The sequence below is a fragment of the Ascidia mentula genome, chromosome 1, assembly GCF_947561715.1.
Source record: "Ascidia mentula chromosome 1, kaAscMent1.1, whole genome shotgun sequence".
Taxonomy (NCBI): Eukaryota; Metazoa; Chordata; class Ascidiacea; order Phlebobranchia; family Ascidiidae; genus Ascidia; species Ascidia mentula.
In genome coordinates, this window is record NC_138566.1 from 21,788,296 (window position 1) to 21,814,387 (window position 26,092).

General features: G+C 39.2%; 5 protein-coding genes across 5 annotated transcripts; 2 read left to right on the forward strand and 3 right to left on the reverse strand.

Annotated features, from left to right (window-relative positions):
• Positions 1–402: 402 nt before the first annotated feature.
• LOC145889495 (monocarboxylate transporter 13-like) lies at positions 403–2,380 on the reverse strand. The gene is made up of 4 exons (XM_082980461.1): positions 2,188–2,380; positions 1,733–1,876; positions 765–1,532; positions 403–560 (listed from the first exon to the last, which is right to left on the reverse strand). Exons 1-4 carry the CDS (start codon positions 2,378–2,380, stop codon positions 403–405), a joined length of 1,263 nt encoding a protein of 420 aa, XP_082836587.1.
• A 2,632-nt stretch (positions 2,381–5,012) lies between these two features.
• Positions 5,013–6,874, reverse strand: LOC145889504 (monocarboxylate transporter 2-like). The gene is made up of 4 exons (XM_082980471.1): positions 6,682–6,874; positions 6,357–6,500; positions 5,400–6,167; positions 5,013–5,167 (listed from the first exon to the last, which is right to left on the reverse strand). Exons 1-4 carry the CDS (start codon positions 6,872–6,874, stop codon positions 5,013–5,015), a joined length of 1,260 nt encoding a protein of 419 aa, XP_082836597.1.
• Positions 6,875–9,959: 3,085 nt separating this feature from the next.
• Positions 9,960–11,813, reverse strand: LOC145909999 (monocarboxylate transporter 4-like). The gene is made up of 4 exons (XM_082997141.1): positions 11,602–11,813; positions 11,180–11,323; positions 10,343–11,110; positions 9,960–10,150 (listed from the first exon to the last, which is right to left on the reverse strand). The coding sequence occupies exons 1-4, from the start codon at positions 11,807–11,809 to the stop codon at positions 10,014–10,016; spliced, it is 1,257 nt and encodes a 418-aa protein (XP_082853267.1). The 5' UTR covers positions 11,810–11,813; the 3' UTR covers positions 9,960–10,013.
• A 544-nt stretch (positions 11,814–12,357) lies between these two features.
• LOC145889514 (monocarboxylate transporter 13-like) lies at positions 12,358–17,913 on the forward strand. Its single transcript, XM_082980484.1, has 7 exons — positions 12,358–12,390; positions 13,000–13,111; positions 13,445–13,488; positions 15,544–15,760; positions 16,453–16,596; positions 16,783–17,541; positions 17,759–17,913. The coding sequence occupies exons 1-7, from the start codon at positions 12,358–12,360 to the stop codon at positions 17,911–17,913; spliced, it is 1,464 nt and encodes a 487-aa protein (XP_082836610.1).
• Positions 17,914–19,982: 2,069 nt separating this feature from the next.
• On the forward strand, positions 19,983–21,918 carry LOC145889523 (monocarboxylate transporter 13-like). Its single transcript, XM_082980496.1, has 4 exons — positions 19,983–20,190; positions 20,494–20,637; positions 20,814–21,569; positions 21,764–21,918. Exons 1-4 carry the CDS (start codon positions 19,983–19,985, stop codon positions 21,916–21,918), a joined length of 1,263 nt encoding a protein of 420 aa, XP_082836622.1.
• The last annotated feature ends 4,174 nt before the right edge of the window (positions 21,919–26,092 follow it).

The following is a 26,092-nucleotide window of genomic DNA, read 5'->3' on the forward strand; positions in this document are numbered from 1 at the left end:
TTCTTTCTGTTCAACTTCCCTGTTATCACTGAGGTTTAGCAAGTTTTTTGCCGGTTTGATGATTTACTTCTGTGTAATAGTCTGGTATTAATCAATGTTTTCATTGTTGCAGGACTGTCAGCGTCAAAATCTCAGCCACATCACGCCCCCAAAAGCGGTGCCACGCCCCTTTTTAAATGACACTTTGTGGTCGAGTTTTTGGAAAATAATCACGCCTTCAAGTCCGCTATGTTTGAAGCCATAAACGTTTACTCGCAAAACCCATGAACAGTTTGCTAATGAAAAGCGCTAAATGTCGATACCAACGAGAAGGCTACTATAAAATTAAAATAAAATAAAAAAATAAAAAAATAAAATTTAATGAAATCGCGAAAATTAATTTGGAAACAGAACATGTTGTCTTCATATTGCCTCCACTGCCGTTTCGGGACGATTGTTCGTTTCGTTCGAAGAAATCTTTGAGTTAATAAGTGGAATGTGCAGAAGAGCGGAAATTGCGGCAAAAATGGCCGCAGCAATAAATGCAAATCTCATTTCACCTGTGATGTCCACAAATGTACCTAAAATACAATGATTTAAACGATACGGTAATGAAACAAGGGGTGTTGGACGTTTACTTTTTGGCTTTCTGACAACAACGCTACAAAGTTTTATTTGCATTTGCAAGAAAACTACTATGAACATTAATATTTTTTTGTGTAGTCTATAAATGCCCATTTAAACAAACAACGTCTTCCTTTTCCGTAGCCACGTAGTAAACTTACCGATAAGTGGAACAATCGCCGACCCAAACAACCCTGAAATGAATCCTACAGCTGTATATCCCCAAGTCACATTGTTCTCTCCAACAACGTTGACAATCACTGTTACGTACATGGTGTGAACTGATCCTGACGCAATACTGTAAGCCACGGTGTTGAACAGCAAGCCGACGTAACTGTTGACGAACCACACCGAGGCCAAGACCACGCCGGTTAGAAGTTGGGTAATAATCAAAACCCAAACGGAATTGATGCCTTTGCAGTCGCCGATGGCTCCAAAGGCGACACGGGCAAAGATGCCGACGATGCTGTACGTTGATAAGACAATAGATGCTGTCATTGCGTCCACGTTCAACACCTCTTGGGCAAATGGAACCACAAACCGAAGGTAGATGCGCAACCCGCCGTAAACGCATAAAAATACGGCGCAAAGCAGCCAGATTTTAGGTAGCTTTAACATCTGCATTCCCGAATCAATAAATACAGAGCAAGAGTTTTTAGATTTTAAATTCTCCTGGCTTTTGTCCGTTTTTAGTCGAATCGGTCTAAATAATGCAGAAGCCACAGCGATATTAAACGCAATTCCACCAAATAGCAGCATTCCTCCGCGCCAGCCGTACGAATCAATGCAATACTGTATCAGGGGAGCGAGGACGAGTGTTCCTATTGCTGAACCAGTCTGCCCCAGTCCAACAGCCAGGAGCCGACGCTTCGCGAAATATCGGACAGTGACAACGTTGGTAAGGGTTGCGAAGACTCCCATAGTGAAACCTATCATCAATAATAGTGATTACATGGATTGATGTGGCCTGCGCACAATGTATGTATAAGTCAACATGGCTTGAAACTTGCAGACGGTATTATAAAAATTATATTCCCACATGTTAACGTTCATTTGGTAACACAATAATAAAAATAATTATAATGAGCCTACCAATATTCAGTTTTACACTTTTGTGTTTAATACTAACCCGGCACGGTGCCTGCTAACACAAAGATAGACCATTGGTGTCGTCCAAAGGATGCCACAGATATAGCGACGCCACTAGCAACAGATACCAACATTCCAGTGCCGCGATATCCAAGCCATCCGACAAGACCCGGGGTGGCTAAGTCTGTAAACATATTGTACTTTATACAATGAGGCAAAGAATTCCGATGCGTTCAGGTATCGTAGTCTACTTACCTTTGGACCCTTGCACAATTTCAAAAAAATCCACAATCAAAACACTTAACACCGTAATTTGAATTGGGTAAAACTAATAGTCACTGTATGCACACATGACATTATATAGCTTTGATGAATACTAGCGAATTTGTTAAAGTCGTAGCGTGCAACACCGCTGTTACTGTATTATACCACTTTATATCATATGAGCCGCACTGACGTAATATAACCATGCAGTTTACATAATAACCAACTTACACCCAAGGGTTTTGCCGATTTCGAAAGCTCCCGTCAACCACGTGACCCCTCCGAAACCGATGTTAAATTCTTGCATAATGGGAAAATAGAACAGAGGGTAAGTGACCATCGCCCCGAAAGTAAGCGCTGATGAGACGAAAACTCCTGCCACCACGACCCATCCCCAACCCCCATCGGGTGGGTCAACCGCCATACTGTTGCCTCTTATTTTCAGTCAAAGCAGCTACCTGGATTAGACTTGCTTGATCAATTTCATCAGGTCGAATTTCCTTCTGCTTGGCGACTGTATCTGCAGTTGGAGTGTGGATTTATCTTAAATCGGTGGCACGACAAGTAATAAAACTCTGCGCCAAAAGCTCTGTGAAATAAGGTCGTTTGATCAGCCAAGCTTTTGTATGATTTAGCTGTTTTATTTGTATACAGCAGTGAATCACAACCGCGGTTCTTAACTACTGTTTTTGTGGCTATCATCAAAATACTGTAAATATCACCAACGCTTTTGCTGGTAGAAAACTCAGGTCGTTTCCTTTTACTCCCTGTTGACTTGTGGTTTCGCATTTGCCTCTTACTCTCAAAAGATTGAAAACCACTGGTCTACACCTTTGGAGCAAATAGCCTATAGCGAAGCAGTCGTCAAAACGCAACAGACCGCTTTACTTGTTATCGATTTGTAACATGTATTCCGGAAACAGATGAGCAGTACCAACAGCTCTACCACAAGTATTGCTACATGTAATCAAAGGGTGCTATTAATTATGTAGCCGACTATACCTTAACAAAAGCTAGGAATTACCTTCACTTGCAAATCTACTGCTGTCCAAAGTTCCAAATGCATTTATCTTACGAAGCAAATTCCTTGTGAGTGTACTGCGGGTTGCCTTGTTAACATAATAACAGATAAGCTACATTTGTCAATCTGGTGCCGAAGTGCCATGTGTCACTAAAACGAACGAGTGGTGACCTATTTTTGTCAAATACAGATTAAAAAGCTTAACACATTTCATACTGCAGATTAGTCAATGCCTGTAGCTGAGCATTTGCTGTGTAATCATTAACGAGGGACCCTTTGCCAGGTGAACAAAATAAAGGTGATACGTCACAACAGCAATATCTTCACCGCATAGTTGTTGCGCAGTATTGAACGAGCCATACCCAAGTTTCACATTAAATGCCTTATTTCATGCGTTTAAAATCAACTAAAAGTAAAAAAGTATTTAATCCGCCAAACAGTTGTTAAAACCTAATGACAGCGCCCTTGCGACACTTCCTTTGTTTCTGCAAACGCACTGCGTAATGCTGATGTAGGATTTCCGTCGTTTTTACAAAATCAAATCACTTTGTTTCGAGCGACACTTACAACAAATACAACCCAAATGGTAATACTAGCAATACTGTAGGCTGATAAGACAAGAGACGCTTTTATTGGGTCAACGTTCAACACCTCTTGGGCATATGGAACCACAAACCGTATGAAGACCCTGGGACCACCGTTAACACATAAAAATATGGCGCAAAGAATGATGGCATTTGGCAGATGGCATTGTGAAGTGCACCAAAAATTGTGCAACTTTGCTCTGAGGACGTCGTTTAAACAAGGCTGCTTTCGGCTGATTATTGGAATATGTGGTCAGGAGGTATTCAAAGTAAAATCTGTAACAGTAGATGTTGTAAAGTAAAGTATGATATCCAGCACATGACGGGAAACTATGCGGCAGATAAAGCTAACAAATTAACCGATCGTATTTACCAGCAATGTCGCTAGCAGTCACCGGTCGTAAAACCTTAGCTGAAATTACAAAGGCAAAAGTAGTTGTTCTTTTCAATAAGCCCCAAAATTTAAATTTTCATAACTTACTCAAATAGAGCAGTAAATTTTTCATGTCAAAAGTATTGTAGATTATCTCACTTTACATTCTGTAACACCTATAAACTTATAATATCATCTCGGCAACGTTTCAGTTGTTTTTACGTTTCATACAGTGCGTAAGCAGAATTCACTGCAGAAATTTATAACTTGGGTGGTTTCATAAGCTGTACAATACATATGGTGGACAATTACTCCACTTTTGCATGGTTCTTACACTATCTTTGTATCTTACAATTTTAACGTTGTTCACAACTGTTTATTTTACTACGCGTCTATGACATAGAAATTCACACTTATTGCCAGTGACACACTCTTATAAGGTTAAGGTCGTATTTGCTGTTTTGTGGAGTGAAGTTCCTGATGATTGTGAGATTACAACAAGTTAAATTGAGTGTCGAGTCCAGACTATGCGCAGACTTGGACTGAAGGGTTTGTCTGGCGCAATAAAGCTCCGTAAATAAACATGATTCGTTACTGTTGATATTGTTTTGTAATATTTTCTACTGATTACGTGGGAAAAAATGATTTGTCGTGAGATTAGGGGTCCGAGAAAATCATGTTCACGAAATGGGGTCTGCGGCCAAAAAAGTTTGAGAAACCCTGGGTTAGGATGTTTGGGACATTTTGCTGGTTTATATTTTTATTCAATTGTGCCATTTTCAGTCCAATTTAACGACGACCATGTAAAGCGTGTTCCTCTTTGCTCTGGGCCTAACCAGCGTGTAATGTTTACTTTTTATTAAAATAAATTGTTTCATATGATGAAGCACGACATGAGTGAACGAGAAATTTGTGCAAAAAAGCGTGAACAGAGATAGAGCCTTGAACTAGTATTGAAACGCGACATCTGAATCAAAACGTAAAGAAAAAAATATCCACAATGCATCAACACGACTATATCACATGTATCGCTACACCAAGTAATAACAATCTATCCATGGTAAATAAAGCACGGTTATTATGTGGTTGAAAGTTCGATTTCTGGAGGAGGAATTTCCTCAGTCTTCTTCTTAGGATTGAGAAGCGGAATGTGCAAAAGTGCGGCTACTATGGGGAGAATGGCTGCAGCAATAAACGCCCATCTCATTTCCCCGGTGACGTCGACTAAAGTTCCTGAAACACACGACACAATTTCCAAATTGAATTCACAAAGTCAGAAATGAGAACGACATTGAATAATTTTACCAACTGTATGTGGAAACATTGATATCACTATAACTTTTACATATCAAAACATGACAGTGATTTGCGAACAAGACTATGAAAATCAAAATTTGACTTACGATACATTGAAATAATTTGATTGTTTGAACAAATCACAGACAACAGACGTTAGTTAACTTACCAATAAGTGGAACCAACGCAGTTCCGAACATTCCGGAAATGAATCCTATAACTGTATATCCCCAAGTCATATTGTTAATTCCAACGACATTAACAATGACCTTCACGTGCATAATGTGAACTGCACTGATCATCATGCCGCGTGCCACTGTGTTTAACATCACGCCGATATAATCGTTGACAAACCACAAACAAGCCGAAATAACGCCGGTTATTAGTTGAGTAACAATTAAAACCCACACAGGATTGGTGACTTTCCAGTCGCCGATGGCCCCAAAGCTGATACGTGAAAACATACTAGCAATACTGTAGGCTGATAAGACAAGAGACGCTTCTATTGGGTCCACGTTCAACACCTCTTGAGCATATGGAACCACAAACCGTAGGTAGATCCTTGAAGCCCCGTGAACACATAAAAATATGGCGCAAAGAAGCCAGACTTTCGGAATTTTTACCACCTGCTTTCCCGAATCAACAAATACAGAGCAGAAGCTTTTAGATTTTTTATCCTCCTGACTTTCGTCTGTTTTTAGTCGAATCGGTCTAAATAATGCAGAAGCCACTGCGATATTGAACGTAATTCCACCAAATAGCAGCATTCCTCCGCGCCAACCGTACGAATCAATGCAATACTGATTCAGGGGAGAGAGGACGAGTGTTCCTATAGACGAACCGCTCAGACCAAGTCCAACAGCCAGGAGTCGTCGTTTCACGAAATATCGGACAATGACAACGTTGGCAAGGGTTGCGAAGATTCCCATCGTAAAACCTAACATCAACAATACATGAATTTACAAAATATTTGGCAACAGAGAGCTTAATTCTTACAAACTGCTGTATATAAAGACTACTATTACCGCAGATAAAGTTTCATCGATAACACAATGACAATAACAATCATAATACATGTTGCCACAATACGACTCTTGTAAAATTGATCTATTGCTTTAATACCAACCAGGGATGGTTCCTGCTAACACGAAGATAAACCATTGGTGCTGACCGAATGATGCCACAGATATACCGACGCCACTAGCAACAGATACCAACATTCCAGTGCCGCGATACCCAAGGCATCGGACAAGACCCGGGGTGCACAAGTCTGTGTAAACATTTTGTAATTAATACAGACGGAGAGTAAATGCCGTACATATATGCCAGTAGTTTTATCCAATACGTAAAATACTAGCACATAGAATGTCGCTTGAATCAGCAATTTTTTTCCCGTATGTGAGCCGCACTGACGTAATCTGATCATATACCTTACATATTAACCAACTTACACCCAAGGGTTTTGCCGATTTCGAAAGCCCCCGTCAACCACGTGACCCCTCCGAAGCCGATGTTAAATTCTTGCATAATGGGAGAAAAGAATACAGGGTAGACGATCATTGCCCCGAAAGTGAGCGCTGATGAGACGAAAACTCCTGCCACCACGACCCATCCCCAACCCCCATCGGGTGGGTCAACCGCCATACTGTCTCTGTTCATGGTCTGTAATCACTTCTATGTTTTTTAAAATCATTGAAAAAGGTGAATGTCATAGGGCTTAAACAACCCGTTACAATAGTAATATTAATATTGCTGCCATAATACAATTGCTGTTCTGACAATAGAATTTATTTCTCTTGACGTTACCAAGTGTATTTAGGGTAATAGTTAAGAATGGTTTCATAAGAAAATATAGATTTTACTTTGTGTAACTTCTATGATTGACAATTTGATGATAACCAGACAAGTTATCATTATCAGAAATTTTAGGTTTTGGTATGTATTTTATCAAGCTTATAACTACGTTGTAGTATTGTGCACAAATTAGTCAACAAATCAGCAGCATGCAATTAATAGCTTTGTGAATTATTTCTAGCAAATACCTGAAAAGAAACAGGAAAACAGGAAAGAAAGGCGTACTGTAGGAAGACTTGATTCTGCCTACAGTTATAAGCATAATATCACTCAAAAGTTAAAATACTAAGCACACAAATGTGTAAATGCCATACTGTGCGTACATAGACGAATAAGCGAATTACCTGCAATCTTTTTCGTTTGTTGGCAAATTCCTATTTCTAATCGCGAACCCTGCAAATTGCGGTGCTGACAATGACTAGGACTGCTGACTTATTTTCGTTAATGATTAACCGAACAAACTTTTGGACTTAGACCCGCCGATCGCAACTACGGAAAGGCGTTATATTTTTGGGCGCCTGACTCAATAATAGCTAAGAAAGTAGTGCACAACTCAAATGTTGATGCGTGCCAAAATATATCATCTTTATAAAGCATACCCAAAACAATGATCGAGTGCAACGAAATGGTTATGATGGCATTATGAAGTGACGATTTTTGCACTCTAGGACATTCGTGCTACCAATCGAGGAGCTTTGGTTTGCAAAATGGTCATTGAGTTTAAGTACTATCGGCCTCTTGAATTTGTTTGCAATGCAATAACACGCGCTAATGAACCACCGCTTACACAGTGCGCAACACACAATGTTTAATAAGTGATTTCGGGTCTGTTCAGTACCTACTGTAAATATTGGTATAAACTACCGGCATGAATCTATGGTAAAGAAGTTTGGCGGCGATGCAATTAAACGTACATTGAACTTCAAAACATGAGGTACAATATATGTGCAAAAAAGCCATAATATTGGCGAGCTGCAGACAGGGTCTGTACACGCTCTGTTTCGACCTGTAAGGTCTCATCAGTGCAGCTGTTGAAGTGGCACTGTGCTAGCTTCTACCCTAGCAGGCACACTAAATTCCACTTTGTGGTACCGTTCCGGTTAACGTCGATCTGTTGGGTACCGTATACTGAATACCAAACAACAGAGACGAACCACTGTGGAGCGCACTATGGCCAAATGGATCTGCTTGTTACCGATAGCGCAAAAGGCAAACACACCAATACAATATATGTGCAAAAAAACCATAATATTGGCGAGCTGCAGACAGGGTCTGTACACGCTCTGTTTCGACCTGTAAGGTCTCATCAGTGCAGCTGTTGAAGTGGCACTGTGCTAGCTTCTACCCTAGCAGGCACACTAAATTCCACTTTGTGGTACCGTTCCGGTTAACGTCGATCTGTTGGGTACCGTATACTGAATACCAAACAACAGAGACGAACCACTGTGGAGCGCACTATGGCCAAATGGATCTGCTTGTTACCGATAGCGCAAAAGGCAAACACACCAATACAATATATGTGCAAAAAAACCATAATATTGGCGAGCTGCAGACAGGGTCTGTACACGCACTGTTTCGACCTGTAAGGTCTCATCAGTGCAGCTGTTGAAGTGGCACTGTGCTAGCTTCTACCCTAGCAGGCACACTAAATTTCACTTTGTGCTAACGTTCCGGTTAACGTCAATTTGTTGGGTACCCTATACTGAATACCAAACAACAGAGACGAACCACTGCGGAGCGCACTATGGCCGAACGGATCTGCTTGTTAACCGATAGCGCAAAAGGCAAACACACCAATGCAATATATGTGCAAAAAAGCCATAATATTGGCGAGCTGCGGACAGGGTGTGTACACGCACTGTTTCGACCTGTAAGGTCTCATCGGTGCAGCTGTTGAAGTACAATAATGTACGCTTTGTGAGTGTGCAAGAGTGAATTATAATAAAGTCATAGCAAGTATTGTTGCAATAAATGTGTGTGTCGTTATTCGCTGCAGTTCAACCATTCCACAATTTTTGCTGCCCCACACGTCTCGCCTCGTTGCCCACAGTAAAGGGGATTTTTGTTATCCTTTTACCCCTAGCCTTTGCAAACTTTTTTAGCCAGCACTATGGCAGTTGTTTTTTTATTAAATAATCAAACACTGCCCACTTATTCCATTGTTAAGAGGTTTGTGTATATAGTCGGGATGGATACCAACTCAAGCTGATTAGTTAGGTATATTCAATAACTATAGGATTAAATGCCCCACTATACTAAGTTACTGCCATTGTTGATTTTTGTTGTTATGTTTGTGTATTTTTGTAACATTAGGTCAAAGAATCATTAAACATTTGTAACGCGCATGTGTCAACATTTATGGTGGATGGGGATGGGTTGTGGTTTTCGGAGTCTTCATCTCATCTGCACTAATATTTGGAGCAAACATCGTTTATCCACAAGAAATTTTCCCCCATGAAGGAGGAGTTTTCGGATCGGGTTTGGCGAGGTCACGTGGTTGACCGGAGTCCGATTTTTTGCTTTATTTTTGAAGTGCGGTTTAAAATAACCAATATCTGCTGTCAATAAAACAATTCGCTGAGTTCAGTTATGTGGGCTGAATTGTTTATGTTGAACTTTCTAAATTATCAACATATGTCCTGTAACAGTTGTTGGACGTTAGAACGTCATGAAACAAGTCAAGGATTGTAACTGATAACTTTTAAACAAGCTTTTTAGCAAAGCAGCATGTTATAGTGCTTACTACGCTTTGTTACAAATCATTCCTATTGATCACATGTATTGTCAACATTCACCAGCATGTAATATTTTCGCCAAAAGTTTTATTGATTGATGCAACATACAGAATAAATACACAACCAAATCAATGCCTACGATGTGAACAAATAAAAAAAAACAGTTTTTCGAAATTCTGAAATATGTGATGGGATCAATTGTCCTCTGTTTGTTTCGGTTCTTTTTTCTTGTGTCGGAGGAGCGGAATGTGTAAAATTGCTGTCAGCATCACCAGAACAGCAGCTGTGATGAAGGCATACCTCATTTCTTCGGTGGCGTCCACCAACATGCCTACGAAATTATGGTGATGACTGTTTGTATATGAAGTTAATACAATGTTTATAAATTTGCAGTCGCATTGCTATCTTGTCTTTCTAACATAATTTTAGTTTATGCATTTTGTCATACAATATTTAATGTGTAGTATGGGTAAAATGCCTTTGAAAAAATGTTGGCGTGATTTGTTACAAAAATGTGATTTACCAGTCAGTGGTACAATCGCTGCTCCAGTTACAGAAGAAACGAATCCTATCACCGTGTACCCCCAGGTCAAGTTCTTTTCTCCAACAACGTTGATTATCACTGCGAGGTACATACTGTGTGTAGCGCCATTTGCAATACTGTGGGCCACGCTGTTGACCATTAAGCCCGTGTAGTCAGTGACAAACCAAACACAAGTAGAAACCACAGCAGTCAGTGTTTGCATTACCATCAAAACCCAAACTGGGTTGACCCATTTAACGTCGCCCAACGCGCCGAAGCCCGCCCGTGAGAATATGCTGACGATACTGTAAACTGATAGCAGAAATGAGGAGATCATAGGGTCTACGTTGAGAACGTCTTGAGCGTAGGGGACCAAAAATCGCATATACACCCGCACTCCGCCAAACACGCCGAGGAATATTCCGCACATTAACCAGACTTTCGGCACTTTGAGAATTTGCAACCCAGATGTTAGTAGCGTCTTGCAAGGATTTGCAACCTCTTTGTCGTCGTTTGTTTCGTCGCTTTTGAGGCGAATCGGTCTGAACAGCGAGCACGCGACGGTTGCATTTAGTGTGATTCCGCCGAAAAGCAACATTCCCCCGCGCCAGCCATACGAATCAATCAAATATTGAATCAATGGCGAAAGAACCAGTGTTCCCACCGCTGATCCGGTCTGTCCAAGTCCAGCAGCCAAGAGTCTGCGTTTCGTGAAGTAACGGGCGGTGATCACGTTCAGCAAAGTGGCGAAGAGTCCCATTGTTAAACCTACACCAATTGAACCAACCCGTTAGCATTAAACACTACTTGAATGTTTTAAAACAGATTTAAACCTACCCGGAAAGGCACCCGCCAACACAAAATTAAGCCAAGGATGTTGTCCTAGGGAGGCCGCGGAAAGGGAGATACCGCTTACAATGGAGACCAACATACATGTACCGCGGTAACCCAATACACTCACTAGACCAGGGGCCGCCAAATCTGTGATGGAAAGTATAAAAAAATGTGAACCAGGGCCAGTATGTTTGGTTTCAAACTGAGAGATTTTTTACCGCAAAGGCCTGGTCCAACCTACACCTTCATGAGATCTTCAAACAAGATCGAAAACTAAGTAAAAGATAAAAAATCCTCTACGTTTTTGGCAATGAAGGTTTTTGGTCATAATTATTTAAACACGAAAGCTTCACATTATCGTTCCGCAAAGTTTGTCACGTAACGTGCCCTCCTAATACAATTGTACTCAACCAAATTAATCTCACATCCCAAAGCTTTGCCCATCTGATAGATTCCGGTCAACCACGTGACCTCGCCAAACCCGATCCCAAACTCCTCCATCATGGGGGAGAAGAAGAGAGGATAAACGATGTTTGCTCCAAGTGTCAACGCAGATGAGACGAAGACTCCGAAAACCACAACCCATCCCCATCCCCCATCGGGAGGATCAACAGCCTCAGTATTGTTGCTCATTACACCCTGTGACCTTGAGAAAGTATTGACTTTAGTCGTTATTTCATTTGTTTACTATAACACAGACAATTGCAGCTTGGATTTAAATTCCAATTTTGTGGCAAATTGAGAAGAACTTACGAACACTTTTGCCCTTAAAATTTCACCGAACGGTGTTTCGACCGGTGACTGTCTAGCTTTGTTGCTGGTAAGTACGATCGGCCAATTTGTCAACTTCATCTACAACATGGTTTTCCTTCATAACTGTGCTGGACATCATACTTTACTTTACAACATTTACAGTAAACTGCTACAGAATTTTACTTTGAGTATCTCCTGACCACCTATTCCAATAATCAGTCTGAATTAGCCAAATAACCTCATTAACCAGAGAAGCGCAGTTCTTCAAGCGGAACGAATGAGTTAAGACCGTTCAATCTCATGTTTGCGTTGTTTGACTAAATATTTGCAAGCTTTTAGTATGCTTGGTTGAATTTGGCAACGCATGAATGTTGACACATGTGCGTTACAGATGGTTGATGTTCTTTTGGCCTAAAGTTCATACCAACATGACAACGAAAATCAACCATGACAATAACTTAGTATAACGCTGCATTAAATCCTATTGCTTTGGTAATTAAATATATTTTGACTAATTGGCGTAAATTAGTATCCATGCTGACTGTTTACACAAACCACTTAACAACGAAATCGGCAGGCAGTGTCTAACACATTTCTACACAACTGCCATATTGCTGAGTACAAAGTTTGCAAAGGCTATGGGGTAAAAGGATAACAAAAGCCCCCTTTGCTGTGAGTAACGAGGCGAGACGTGCGAGGTAAATTGGGTGACTGGTTAAACTGCAGCGAATAACGACACAGACAGTCTTTTTTTGCAGCGATGCTTGCTACGCTGCCTTGCGCTTAAATCTACACTCTTGCTCAGTCATAAAGCGTACATTATTGTACCTCATGTTTTTAAGTTTGCCATTTCGAGTTATACAGTACTTCCTCAGTTATTATCGAGTCAATACCTTTCACGTGTTTGCGATTGACCGGTCAAAAGCGTTTAGAAATAGGATTTTGTCAGAATTATATTGCAGTTGATCCGCTTGTTCTTTAACGTACAACGCACAGTGCAGCATTAACACATTTCCCCTGCATTTTAGTGTTTTACCTCATAAAGTAACATTATTCATTTCACTCTATAGGCAGAATTACGTTTTCCTGTAGTGGTGTCTGTTGCTATTGGGGTCGGTATATCTGTGGCATCATTCGGTCAGCACCAATGGTTTATCTTCGTGTTAGCAGGGACCATTCCCGGTAAGTATTAAAACAACACAGCAATTGTGCATGAGTACAGAAGTATAAAAACGCCTATATGTAGCTAGTGACTGTGGCACTGGACTAGCTTTTAAAATAACAAGCATCAATCCTGTGTGGGTAATATTTGTTTCCCAGTTAAGTGTGTGCTGTCGATTATCCGTGACAAATTATTTCAAAGTATCTTAGTCTGGTTCGCAAATAACTAAAAAACTATATTGTGTTGAAATCCATAGTTGCAGTAAAATCAATGTTTTCTGGTACAGTTTATTTAAAGTCGTCCTCATTTCTGACTTTGTGAATTCAATTTTGACATTGTGTTATGTGTTCTAGGAACTTTGGTCGACGTCACCGGGGAAATAAGATGTTACTACTTGGTATAGCGATACATGTTGATTTATAGTGCACATTATTTCCTTTACGTCTCAGCTCAGATGTCGTGTTTCAATACTATAGTTCAAGCCTGTATCTCTGTCCATGATTTTTTTCCACACATTTTTTGTTCACTCAGGTCGTACTTCGTCATACGAAATAAACTTATTAAAAATAAAAAGTAAACATTAACCGCTGGTTATGCCCAGAGCAAAGAGAAAAACGCTTCATATGGTCGTCGTTACATTGGACCAACAACCGTGCAATAAAATAAAATATTCTATGCAGGAAACTGCCACAAACATCCTAGCCTACTGGAAAGGAAGTATTTGTTTTCTAAACGCCGCTGAAATAATCAATGGTTACATATGCGCCCATCCATCATGCCATTTAATGGGATATGTATGGTAAATATTTACAACATTCAATATAAACAATACAGCCCACATAACTGAAGTCAACAAACGTTTGAGTTGTTATAGTGCCTGCAGACTGGTTGTAAAAACAAGTGAAAAGTTGCCGAGATGAATTTGACTTTAGCCATCATATGGGTTGTATTGTTAATGTTAAAGCTCACAAAACTGTAAGTTAGGTTCCTTTGTTCATTTCCGTTGTATGTGTCTGTCTAAACAACATGATTTGATTTTGTGAAAACGACGGGCACTATAAAAAAATTAAAAAAACACCTTACATCAGCATTACGCAGTGTGTTTGCAGAAACAATGAAAGTGTCGTAATGGTGCTGTCATTAGGTTTACAATTGTTTGGTGGATTTAGTCTTTTTGTTATTATTTTAAACCACACTTCGTAAAATAAAGCAAAATATCCAAAAGATATTTGAAAGGGAGTGGTTTATCCTATTGTATTCACTCCCAATCACAAGTTATTTTATTCTCACCTATGTTCAGTTCTTGCTACGATATTGTGGTTTTTAGGTCCCACAAGAGCGATTGCAGCTGGTGCTGTGATCCAGAGCCCGTATGAATCTCTTGGGGGTCAATCGCCATTGTTGGCTTTGAAACTGAGAGATTTCTGCCGCAAATTTTTCGTCCAACGTACACCCTCATATGATCTTTGAACAAAGACTCTGCACTTGCCCCTTCTTTCCTTACTCCTTACGGTTTTGGGAGCGAAGTTTGAAAACTAGATAAAATATTAAAAATGCTCTACGTTTTCGACAGCAAAATGTTTGCAGCCACAACTTTTCGAACACGAGCTTCACCTCAGAATCGCGAAAGCAGAGCTTGCCAGTCTTAGGGTTTCGCATGTAGAATATGCGTGCATTCCCCATTCCTTAGGCATTTGTATTTAACCAATTCATCTTACATCCCAAACTTTGCCCTTTTGATATATGGACGCGACCAAAATATACCTTCCTGTGTTTGCCTATCGACGGGTCCGAGTACTAAGGTTTGTTCGATTAATCATCAGCCAAAATAAGTCAGCAGTTTATGTCACAGCCAGCAGTGTGTTTTGCAGGATTCGCGGTCAGAAATCCGATTTTGTCAGAAATATATTGCAGTTGTTCCGCATATTCTTCAAAGTACAACGCACAGTAATATTCTTGCAGCATTAACACGTTTTCACTGCTTTTTATATTTACCTAATTGCGTAATATTGTTCATTTCATACTGAAGATCATGTTTACCTAGAGTACACCTAGGTTTGCTACGTACGTAGGTATTTGTTATAACTATTACACTACAATATTAATTGCATACTGTTTTGTTTACCAATGTGCATAATACAACAACGTGGTTATTAGCTTGATGAAATACATATTAACACATAAAATTTTCGACAATAACTTGTTTGGTTATCATTGTATTGTCAATCATAAAGTTACACAAAGTCAGGTTTATGTTCCTCCTTGAAACGATTCCTAACTAAACCCTATGACCCTAAATCCTTGTTGTACAACAATGGTAACATTCCAAAGAAATAAATATCATTGCCAGAACAGCCTTTGTATCATCAATATACCTGACAGCATCAGTAAGGAATTGCTTAACCCCATGGAATTCACTTTAACTATTGATTTTTCCTTGGTGTATTTGTAGCTAGAGGCAATGAACAGAGACAGTATTGCGGTTGACCCACCCGATGGGGGTTGGGGATGGGTCGTGGTGGCAGGAGTTTTCGTCTCATCAGCGCTCACTTTCGGGGCAATGATCTCTTACCCTGTATTCTATTCTCCCATTATGCAAGAATTTAACATCGGCTTCGGAGGGGTCACGTGGTTGACGGGAGCTTTCGAAATCGGAAAAACCCTAGGATGTAAGTTGGTTAATCAGTAAGCTATAAGATCAGATTACGTCAGGGAGAAAATGTATACTTTAACTGCAAAAGACAAAAATCAAAAGCAGAGCCTCGCGCAATATACATTTGGAATAAATTTCAACCGTTCATTTAACTGCAATTATCGGCCAGATCTTTTGTTCACCCAAACGATATTGAAGTGTTAAGTGTTGTGATTTACACACAAAGCCTACATTGTATGTTTCTCTGCAAGTATTATAACGTCGCGGATAAATCTGGTGGCACACGTACGGAATTTACCGTCCATTTGTACACAGTACAATATGTTCACATATTTGTCCACCCCGGGTCTTGTCGGATGGCTTGGGTATCGCGGCACTGGAATGTTGGTATCTGCAGAGCTCAACCAATAGTGCCGCCAGGACCTGTATCACAATAATCATTAATAAATTAACTTAGTGGAAGTCTTTGCTTGGCCATTTGGTCGGCAAAGTCGTCTGATAGTCACACCAGCTGCACTGATGAGACCTTATTGGTCGACTACTATTGGCTACACTTTGCCTCAATATTTATCGTTTGTGGAAACCATAACTCGATAAATTTTGCTCAAACGATATTGAGGTGTTGAGTATTGTGATTTGCGAATACAACCGCACTGTATATTTCAGTGCAAATATTGTAACGCAAGGGATAACTACAATAATTTAAAGACTTGTCCACCCCGGGTCTTGTCGGATGGCTTGGGTATCGCGGCACTGGAATGTTGGTATCTGTTGCTAGTGGCGTCGGTATATCTGTGGCATCCCTTGGACAGCACCAATGGTTCATCTTCATGTTAGCAGGGACAGTCCCCGGTAAGTATTACAACAACACACCAGTTGTGCATTAGTACATAAATATAAAAACGCTTATATGTAGCTTGTGACTGTGGCACCGGATTTTAAACTAACAATCACACAGTTTCCACGTTGAGGTTCAGGACAATCGTCGATCCGTTTGGTTTCCAACTAGGAAAATGTATATTTTGTTGTTGATGTTAGGTTTCACTACGGGAGTTTTCGATTCGCTTCTCAACGTTGTCATTGTGCGATATTTCGTGAAACGGCGTCTCCTGGCTATTGGACTTGGCATTAACGGTACATCTGTAGGAACACTCGTCCTGGCTCCCCTGATACAGTATTGGATTGATTCGTACGGCTGGCGTGGAGGAATGCTGCTATTTGGTGGAATTACGTTTAATGTTACTGTGGCCTGTGCCCTATTTAGACCAATTCACCTCGAAACAGACAAAAGCCAGGAGAAGAATAATTCTTGCTCTGTATTTGTTGATTCAGGAAAGCAGGTGTTAAAACTTCCGAAAGTCTGGCTTCTTTGTGCCATATTTTTTTGTGCTTACGGTGGTGTTAGGATCTATCTACGGTTTGTGGTTCCATATGCTCAAGAGGTGTTGAACGTGGACCCAATGAAAGCCTCCCTTGTCTTATCAGCCTCCAGCATTGCTGGTATATTTTCACGTATCGGTTTTGGAGCCATCGGCGACTGGAAAGCCATCAATCCTGTGTGGGTGATAATTGTTTCCCAACTTTTAGCCGGTGTTATTTCGGCTTCTATGTGGTTTGTGAACGATTATATCGGCGTGATGTTGAACAACGTGGCACGAGCCCTGCTCACCGCTGCAGTTTACATTCTGCACGTGAAGGTCATTGTTAATGTCGTTGGAGTGAGCAATGTGACTTGGGGATATACAGTTACTGGATTTATTTCCGGAATGTTTGGAACGGTGTTGGTTCCACTTATTGGTAAGTTAACTAACTTCAAAAGCGTTTTTTCGACTGTGTGTGAGGTTCAGACAAACAAATTATTTCGTGGATCAAATTTTGAATTTCATAGTTTGTTCACAAATCACTGTCATGTTTTGATATGATAAAGTTATAATGATATCACTGTTTCCTTATACAGTTGGTGAAATTATTCAAAATCGCCCTTAGTACTTTAAAATTGTGTTGTGTGTTTCAGGAACTTTAGTCGACGTCACCGGGGAAATGAGATGGGCGTTTATTGCTGCAGCCATTCTTACTATAATAGGCGCACTTTTGCACATTCCGCTTCTTAAACCTAAGAAGAAGACTGAGGAAATTCCTCCTTCTGAAATCGAACTCAAAACCACATAAAGATCGTCCTTTGTTTACCATGGGTAGCTAAAATACTTCGATTGTTACTACTTGGTATAGCGATAAATGTTGATATATTCATATTAATTTATAGTGCACATTATTTACTTCACGTTTTGGTATAGATGTCGCGTTTCAATACTAGTTCAAGGCTCTATCCTTGCCCACTGTGTTTCACACGTTTCTTGTTCGCTCATGTCGTACTTCGTCATACGAAATAAACTATTTTGCAATAAAAAGTAAACATTAACCGCTGGTTATGCCCAGAGTAAAGAGCAACACACTTCATATGGTCGTCGTTACATTGGACCAACAAACGTACAATAAAAGAAATTATTCTATGCTGGAAAATGTCACAAACATCCTAACCTGAAAATGAAGTATTTGTTTCCTAAACGCTGCAGAAATAATCAATGGTTACAAATGCGCCCATCCATCATGCCATTTAATTGGATATGGATGTTGACCATTTACAACATTTAACATAAACAACACAGCCCACAAAACTTAACTCAACAAACGTTTGAGTTGTTATAGTGCCTGCAGACCGGTTGTAAAAACAACTGAAAAGTTGCCGGGATGAATTTGACTCCAGTTATCATATAGGTTGTATTGTTAATGTTGAAAGCTCACAAAGTTGGGTTCCTTTGTTCAGTTTCGTTGTATGTGTCCCTCGAAACAAAATGATTTGATTTTGTGAAAACGACGGAAATCTTACATCTGCATGACTCAGTGCGTTTGCAGAAACAATGGAAGTGTCGTAATGGTGCTGTCATTAGTTGTACAACCGTTTGACCGATTTGGTCCTTTCGTTATTTTATACTTTTAACGTGATTATTTTAAACTATACTTTGCAAAATAAATTAAAACTTTTAGCAAAAAAGTAAAAGAAAAAAGTTATGATGTTGTGGTTGTTAGTCCCCACAAGAGGGATTGCAGCTGGTGCTGTGTTCCAGGGCCCGTATGAATCTTTTGGGGCCAATGAATAGAGGGTCAATCACCATTGTTTGCTTTGAAACTGATAGACTACTATCGCAAAGGTTTCGTCTAACCTTCACCCTCATGTGATCTCTAAACAAAGTCTTCGAACTGGAACATTCTTTCCTCTTGCAGGGACCTTACAGTTTTGGGAGTCAAGTTTGAAAACTAAATAAAAATATCAAAAAATGCTCCTATGTTTTCGGTCACAACTTTTCGAGCACTAAAGTTTCACCTAATCGCAACTGCAGAGCTTGTCAGTCCTAGGGTTTCGACTGTAGAAATGCGTATACCTCTCCAATCCTTATGCATTTGAACTTAACCAAGTTCATCTTACATCCCAGAGCTGTGCCCATCTGATAGACGTGACTAAAATACAATAGTTTCCTGTGTTTGCCTATCGACGGGTCCGAGTACTCAAGTTTGTTCGATTAATCATTAGCCAAAATAAGTCAGCAGTTCATGTCAAATTCAGCAGGTTACTTTGCGGGATTCACGTTTGGAAATCGAAACTTGTCAGAAAAAGAGAAAGATTGCAGGTAATCTGCCTTTTCATTTATGTGCAACGTGCAGTAATATTCATGCAGCATTAACAGATTTTCACTTCAAATTTAGTATTTACCTTATTGCTTAATATTATTCATTTCATACTAAGCAAGAATATGTTTACCCATAGTACGCCTAGGTTTGCTATGCACGTAGGTATTTGTTATGACTATTACACTACGATATTAATTGCATGCTGTTTTGTTTAGCAATGTGCATAATACAACAACGTGGTTATACGCTAAAAGAAATACATATTAACACATAACATTTCCGATAATAACTTGTTTGGTTATCATTGTATTGTCAATCATAAAGTTACACAAAGTCAAGTTTATGTTTCTCCTTTAAACGATTCCTAACTAAACCTTATGGCCCTAAATCCTTGTGGTACAACAATGGTAACGTTCCAAAGAAATAAATATCATTGCCAGAACAGCCTTTGTATCATCAATATACCTGACAGCATCAGTAAGGAATTGTTTAACTCCAAGCAATGCACTTTTACAATTGATTTTTCCTTGGTGTATTTGCAGCTAGAGACAATGAACAGAGACAGTATTGCGGTTGACCCACCCGATGGGGGTTGGGGATGGGTTGTGGTGGTAGGAGTTTTCGTCTCATCAGCGCTCACTTTCGGGGCAATGATCGTCTACCCTGTATTCTATTCTCCCATTATGCAAGAATTTAACATCGGCTTCGGAGGGGTCACGTGGTTGACGGGAGCTTTCGAAATCGGCAAAACCCTTGGGTGTAAGTTGGTTAATAAGTAAGCTATTTGATCAGATTACGTCAGTGCGGCTCACAGAAGGGAGAAAATGTATACTTTAACTGTAAAGAACAATGACAAGAGCAGTGCTTCGCGCACAATGCAATAAATTTGAACCATTCACTTAACTACAATTATCGGCTAAATATATATCGTTTGTGAATATCCTAACTCGATAAATTTTGATCAAACAATATTGAGGTGTTAAGTATTGTGATTTGCGAACCTGCACTGTATATTTCAGTGCAAATATTGTAACGCAAGGGATAACTACAATATGTTTACAGACTTGTCCACCCCTGGTCTTGTCGGATGGCTTGGGTATCGCGGCACTGGAATGTTGGTATCTGTTGCTAGTGGCGTCGGTATATCTGTGGCATCATTCGGTCAATACCAATGGTTTATCTTCGTGTTAGCAGGGACCATCCCCGGTAAGTATTAAAACAACAGAGCAATTGTATAAAAACGTCTATATGTAGCTGGTGACTGTGGCACTGGACTAGATTTTAAACTAACAATCACACAGTTTCCACGTTGATGTTCAGGACAATGGTCAATCCGTTTGGTTTCCAACTTTAAATATGTATTTGTTTTTTATTGATGTCAGGTTTCGCTATGGGAGTTTTCGCTTCGCTTCTCAACGTTGTCATTGTACGATATTTCGTGAAACGGCGTCTTCTGGCTATTGGGCTTGGTATTAACGGTACATCTATTGGAACACTCGTCCTGGCTCCCTTGATACAGTATTGGATTGATTCGTACGGTTGGCGCGGAGGAATGCTGCTATTTGGTGGAATTACGTTTAACGTTACTGTGGCCTGTGCCTTATTTAGACCAATTCACCTCAAAACAGACGAAAGTCAGGAGAAAAATTCCTGCTCTGTATTTGTTGATTCTGGAAAGCAGGTGTTAAAACTTCCGAAAGTCTGGCTTCTTTGTGCCGTATATTTTTGTGTTTACGGTGGTGCTAGGATCTATCTACGGTTTGTGGTTCCATATGCCCAAGAGGTGTTGAACGTGGACCCAATGGCAGCGTCTCTTGTCTTATCAGCTTCCAGCATTGCTGGTATATTTTCACGTATCGGCTTTGGGGCCATCGGCGACTGGAAAGCCATCAGTCCTGTGTGGTTAATAATTGTTTCCCAACTTTTAGCCGGCGTTATTTCGGCTTCTATGTGGTTTGTCAACGATTTTATCGGCGTGATGTTGAACAACGTGACACGATCCCTGCTGACCGCTGCAGTTTACATCCTGCACGTGAAGGTCATTGTTAATGTCGTTGGAGTGAGCAATGTGACTTGGGGATATACAGTTACTGGATATATTTCCGGAATGTTTGGAACGGCGTTGGTTCCACTTATCGGTAAGTTAACTAACTTCAAAAGCGTTTTTTCGATTGTGTGTGATTGGTTCAGACAAAAAAAATATAGTCTGGTTCAAAAATCACTGTCATGTTTTGATATGATAAAGTTATAATGATATCAATGTTTCCTCATACAGTTGGTGAAAATATTTAAAATCGCCCTGAGTACTTTAAAATTGTGTTGTGTATTTTAGGAACTTTAGTCGACGTTACCGGGGAAATGAGATGGGCGTTTATTGCTGTGGCCATTCTTACTATAATAGGTGCACTTTTGCACATTCCGCTTCTTGAACCTAAGAAGAAGACTGAGGAAAACCCTCCTGCTGAAATCGAACTCAAAACCACATAAAGTTTATGCTTTGTTTACCAAGAGTAGCAAATAAACTTCGATTGTTACTACTTGGTATAGCGGTAAATGTTGATATATTCATATTAATTTATAGTGCACATTATTTACTTCACGTTTTGGTACAGATGTCGTGTTTCAATACTAGTTCAAGGCTCTATCCTTGCCCACTGTGTTTCACACGTTTCTTGTTCGCTCATGTCGTACTTCGTCATACGAAATAAACTTAATTATTTCAATTAAAAGTGAACTGTCGCTGATTATGCCCAGAGTAAAGAGAAACACGCTTCATGAGGTCGTCATTACATTGGACCAACAAATGTACAATTGATTGAAAATATTCTGTCCAGTTAAATATCTCCCAAAAATATAATAAGGATAAAAATGCACAAATAAAACTAGGGTCTTTCTAAGGAAACGCTAGGAATAAAACAGTACAATAGTGAATAATCAAAGTTTAGCGTTCAACACCAATTTACTCTTTTTACTGATAATAACGCACAATCATCAACCTACAGCGCACTACCATGAGAGAATAGCTTGTTCAAAAGCACTGAATGTTTCGCCCCCCAGTATCTTGGCCTGTTACCCAACCAAACGTGCACGAGTGTGTAAATAAAATGTTAAAGAAGAGGGAAACACAAAACAAAATATAGAGACCTTCTTTTCAGTTTTCAAGTGCTATGTGTTCGTTTTAATTTTCATGTGGTTTGTTGTCTTCACATTTTTACACATCCACCCGTTGCAGTGCAAATAATAAATGGTGCAATGTAATTTGACGAGCTGTGTTTGTGGTTTCAATGACCATTGTACCATTGAAGTGCACTTGATATCATTCGTTAGCAATGCATCACATGCCGATGGATCAGGACTGCTCGTTCGTGGATGCACTTGATCCGATGTGCTATCAATTAAATTGTGTCCCTTTAAATGCCTCTATAGTCCAATGCTATAGAAATATATTTTCTAAATGCGTGGTGGAGGACATAGGACGGGATGTATAGGTCAGTTAAGGTATCACGCACCCTTAGTAAGTTTGCAATTTCGATGTACTGCATAGGTTTTTCCCATATACGGACAGTGCATATCCTGGTTGGAAAGTTGTAATTTCATTTAAAAGCATGTTGCTTATACTTCGTTATTCAAACCCAGCAAATGTGGCAGTTGTTCAGAAAATAGTCTGATCATGTCCGTAGACTCAATCGTTAACAATGCTGTGATTATATTGAAACATCGAAACACAAGGATTCTCTGGTTGTTAATTTGGTATAATTTCGAAAAGAGTGATTCTCAATGAGGAAATCACACACACGATAACCTCTGAGGTTTTATCAGCGTCGGTGTCATCTTAACTCAAGGACTGCATCGCGCTAATTCTTTAATATGTGGGCATGTGATACAAAGTAGAATAGTTTACTGTCTACGGCTACTTGTGTGAAATATAAAATAACCTGTCACGCACAGCCACATTTTTGGTGTAAAGTCATTTTGATGCAGTTGAAACTGCTCTTTAAATTGGACAGAATCTAGCCCCTGATATGGTGGTGTCTTAAAACCCACGACAGTTTTGTTTGGTGTTGTGTTTTATGGATGGAGTACATCTTTTGTCATTCTTATTAATGTTGTTTATCGACGCCGTGCGTTCGTGCTGCGGGTCGTTATACTTTTGTTTGCTAACATGACTCGCACTCTCTTATCTTTCTGCCTCCTGTGTTAGAGGGCCTTGCACTGCATTGAAGTTTGCAGTTTTGTACATGCAGTGGTTTCAAACATTAGATGCAGTTAATTTACCAAATTGACAGTTTGGTTATGCAGCCAGCGGTAATGGTTCATAATGCAATTTTCCATTAACTCTGAAATACCGTTAGCAAACCCGTTCCGAGTAACAAAATTTCGTTCCAAATTGAACAATTTCGTTTCGGAACAAAAATTTTGTTCCGAATTTTGTTACAAGTTACAAAAATTTCTGGTATGTCGTAACAAAATTTTTTGAACAGAAAAATATCGTTAAATTGGCTGTAACAAAAAATTTTGTTACCATATTTTTTTTCCATTAGATGGCGACAGAGAGAATTTTTTTGATATATTTTCAAGATTTTGAATGCTAAATTCGTACATAGATGCTGAAAACATACCAATTAGATCTCGATACCAAAAGTGTTAGCTGTAACACAATTTTGATACAAAACTGTTAATTGGAAGAAAATACGTCACAAAAATGTTATTGGGAACAAGATTTTGTTACGAAAAGTGTTAGCTGGAACAAAATTTTGTTAATCGAAATGTTGGCTAGGAGCATAGGCTACTTTAAGTTGCAACAATCATCGGTTTTCAATATTAGCTCACAAAAAGCGATAGTTGTCAGAAAACTTTGTTACGAAAAGTGTTAGCTGGAACAAAATTTTGTTACACGAAGTGTTAGCTAGGAGCATACTTTAAGTTGCCAAAATCATCGGTTTTAAATAAATTTAGCTCACAGAAAGGGACAGCTGTAAGAAAATTTTGTTACTGAATAGCTGGAACAAAATTTTGTTACAATAAATGTTAGCTGGAACAAAATTTCGTTACGAAAAGCGTTAGTTGGTACAAAATTTCGTTACGAAAAGCGTTAGTTGGTACAAAATTTCGTTACGAAAAGCGTCAGTTGGTACAAAATTTTGTTACTCGAAATGTTGGCCAGGAGCATACTTTAAGTTGCCAAAATGATCGGTTTCAAATAAATTTAGCTCACAAAAACCGGCGGTTGTAAGAAAATTTGGTAACGGAAAACTGTTAGCTGGAACAAAATTTTGTTACAAGTGTCAGCTGGAACAAAATTTAGTTACGAAAAGTGTTAATTGGAACAAAATTTCGTTACAAAAAGTGTTAGCTGGAACAAAATTTTGTTACGAAATGCGTTAGTTGGAACAAAATTTCGTTACGAAAAGTTTTGGGTGGAACAAAATTTCGTTACGAAAAGCGTTAGTTGGAACAAAATTTCGTTACGAAAAGCGTTAGTTGGAACAAAGTTTGGTTACGGAAAACTGTTAGTTGGAACAAAATTTTGTTACTCGAAATGTTGGCTAAGAGCATACTTTAAGTTGCAAAAATGATCGGTTTTAAATAAATTTAGCTCATAAAAAGCGACAGCTGTAACACAATTTTGTTACGGAAAACTGTTAGCTGGAACAAAATTTTGTTACAAAAAGTGTTAATTGGAACAAAATTTCGTTACGAAAAGCGTTAGTTGGAACAAAATTTCGTTACAAAAATGTTAGCTGGAACAAAATTTCGTTACGAAAAGCGTTAGTTGGAACAAAATTTCGTTACGAAAAGTGTTAGCTGGAACAAAATTTCGTCACGAAAACCGTCAGCTGGAACAAAATTTCGTTACGAAAAGCGTTAGTTGGAACAAAATTTTGTTACGAAAAGCGTTAGTTGGTACAAAATTTTGTTACGCGAAATGTTGGCTAAGAGCATACTTTAAGTTGCCAAAATGATCGGTTTTAAATAAATTTAGCTCACAAAAAGCGACAACAGTAAGAAAATTTTGTTACGGAAAACTGTTAGCTGGAACAAAATTTCGTTACGAAAAGCGTTAGCTGGAACAAAATTTCGTTACGAAAAGCGTTAGTTGGTACAAAATTTTGTTACTCGAAATGTTGGCTAAGAGCATACTTTAAGTTGCCAAAATGATCGGTTTTAAATAAATTTAGCTCACAAAAAGCGACAGCTGTAAGAAAAAATTTTTTTCCGGAAAACTGTTAGCTGGAACAAAATTTTGTTATAAAAAGTGTCAATTGGAACAAAATTTCGTTACGAAAAGCGTTAGTTGCAACAAAATTTCGTTACGAAAAGTGTTAGCTGGAACAAAATTTCGTTACGAAAAGCGTTAGCTAGAACAAAATTTCGTTACGAAAACCGTTAGTTGGAACAAAATTTCGTTACGAAAAGCGTTAGCTGGAACAAAATTTCGTTACGAAAAGCGTTAGCTGGAACAAAATTTCGTTACGAAAAGCGTTAGCTGGAACAAAATTTCGTTACGAAAAGCGTTAGTTGGAACAAAATTTTGTTACGAAAAGCGTTAGTTGGTACAAAATTTTGTTAAGCGAAATGTTGGCTAAAAGCATACTTTAAGTTGCCAAAATGATCGGTTTCAAATAAATTTAGCTCACATAAAGCGATAGCTGAAAAAAAA

Excerpts from the sequence above, each read along its gene's own strand:
- LOC145889495 (XM_082980461.1), bottom strand. The coding sequence starts at position 2,380 with ATGGCGGTTGACCCACCCGATGGGGGTTGGGGATGGGTCGTGGTGGCA. Across the intron at positions 1,533-1,732 it reads GTTAGCAGGCACCGTGCCGG|GTTTCACTATGGGAGTCTTC; the intron begins GTTAGTATTAAA and ends TATTGATGATAG. Across the intron at positions 561-764 it reads GGCGATTGTTCCACTTATCG|GTACATTTGTGGACATCACA; the intron begins GTAAGTTTACTA and ends ATTGTATTTTAG.
- LOC145889504 (XM_082980471.1), bottom strand. The coding sequence starts at position 6,874 with ATGGCGGTTGACCCACCCGATGGGGGTTGGGGATGGGTCGTGGTGGCA. Across the intron at positions 6,168-6,356 it reads GTTAGCAGGAACCATCCCTG|GTTTTACGATGGGAATCTTC; the intron begins GTTGGTATTAAA and ends TGTTGATGTTAG. Across the intron at positions 5,168-5,399 it reads TGCGTTGGTTCCACTTATTG|GAACTTTAGTCGACGTCACC; the intron begins GTAAGTTAACTA and ends CGTGTGTTTCAG.
- LOC145909999 (XM_082997141.1), bottom strand. The coding sequence starts at position 11,809 with ATGAGCAACAATACTGAGGCTGTTGATCCTCCCGATGGGGGATGGGGA. Across the intron at positions 11,324-11,601 it reads GATGGGCAAAGCTTTGGGAT|ATTTGGCGGCCCCTGGTCTA; the intron begins GTGAGATTAATT and ends TTTCCATCACAG. Across the intron at positions 11,111-11,179 it reads GTTGGCGGGTGCCTTTCCGG|GTTTAACAATGGGACTCTTC; the intron begins GTAGGTTTAAAT and ends CAATTGGTGTAG.
- LOC145889514 (XM_082980484.1), top strand. The coding sequence starts at position 12,358 with ATGACAACGAAAATCAACCATGACAATAACTTA. Across the intron at positions 15,761-16,452 it reads AATCGGAAAAACCCTAGGAT|ACTTGTCCACCCCGGGTCTT; the intron begins GTAAGTTGGTTA and ends AATAATTTAAAG. Across the intron at positions 16,597-16,782 it reads GTTAGCAGGGACAGTCCCCG|GTTTCACTACGGGAGTTTTC; the intron begins GTAAGTATTACA and ends TGTTGATGTTAG.
- LOC145889523 (XM_082980496.1), top strand. The coding sequence starts at position 19,983 with ATGAACAGAGACAGTATTGCGGTTGACCCACCCGATGGGGGTTGGGGA. Across the intron at positions 20,638-20,813 it reads GTTAGCAGGGACCATCCCCG|GTTTCGCTATGGGAGTTTTC; the intron begins GTAAGTATTAAA and ends TATTGATGTCAG. Across the intron at positions 21,570-21,763 it reads GGCGTTGGTTCCACTTATCG|GAACTTTAGTCGACGTTACC; the intron begins GTAAGTTAACTA and ends TGTGTATTTTAG.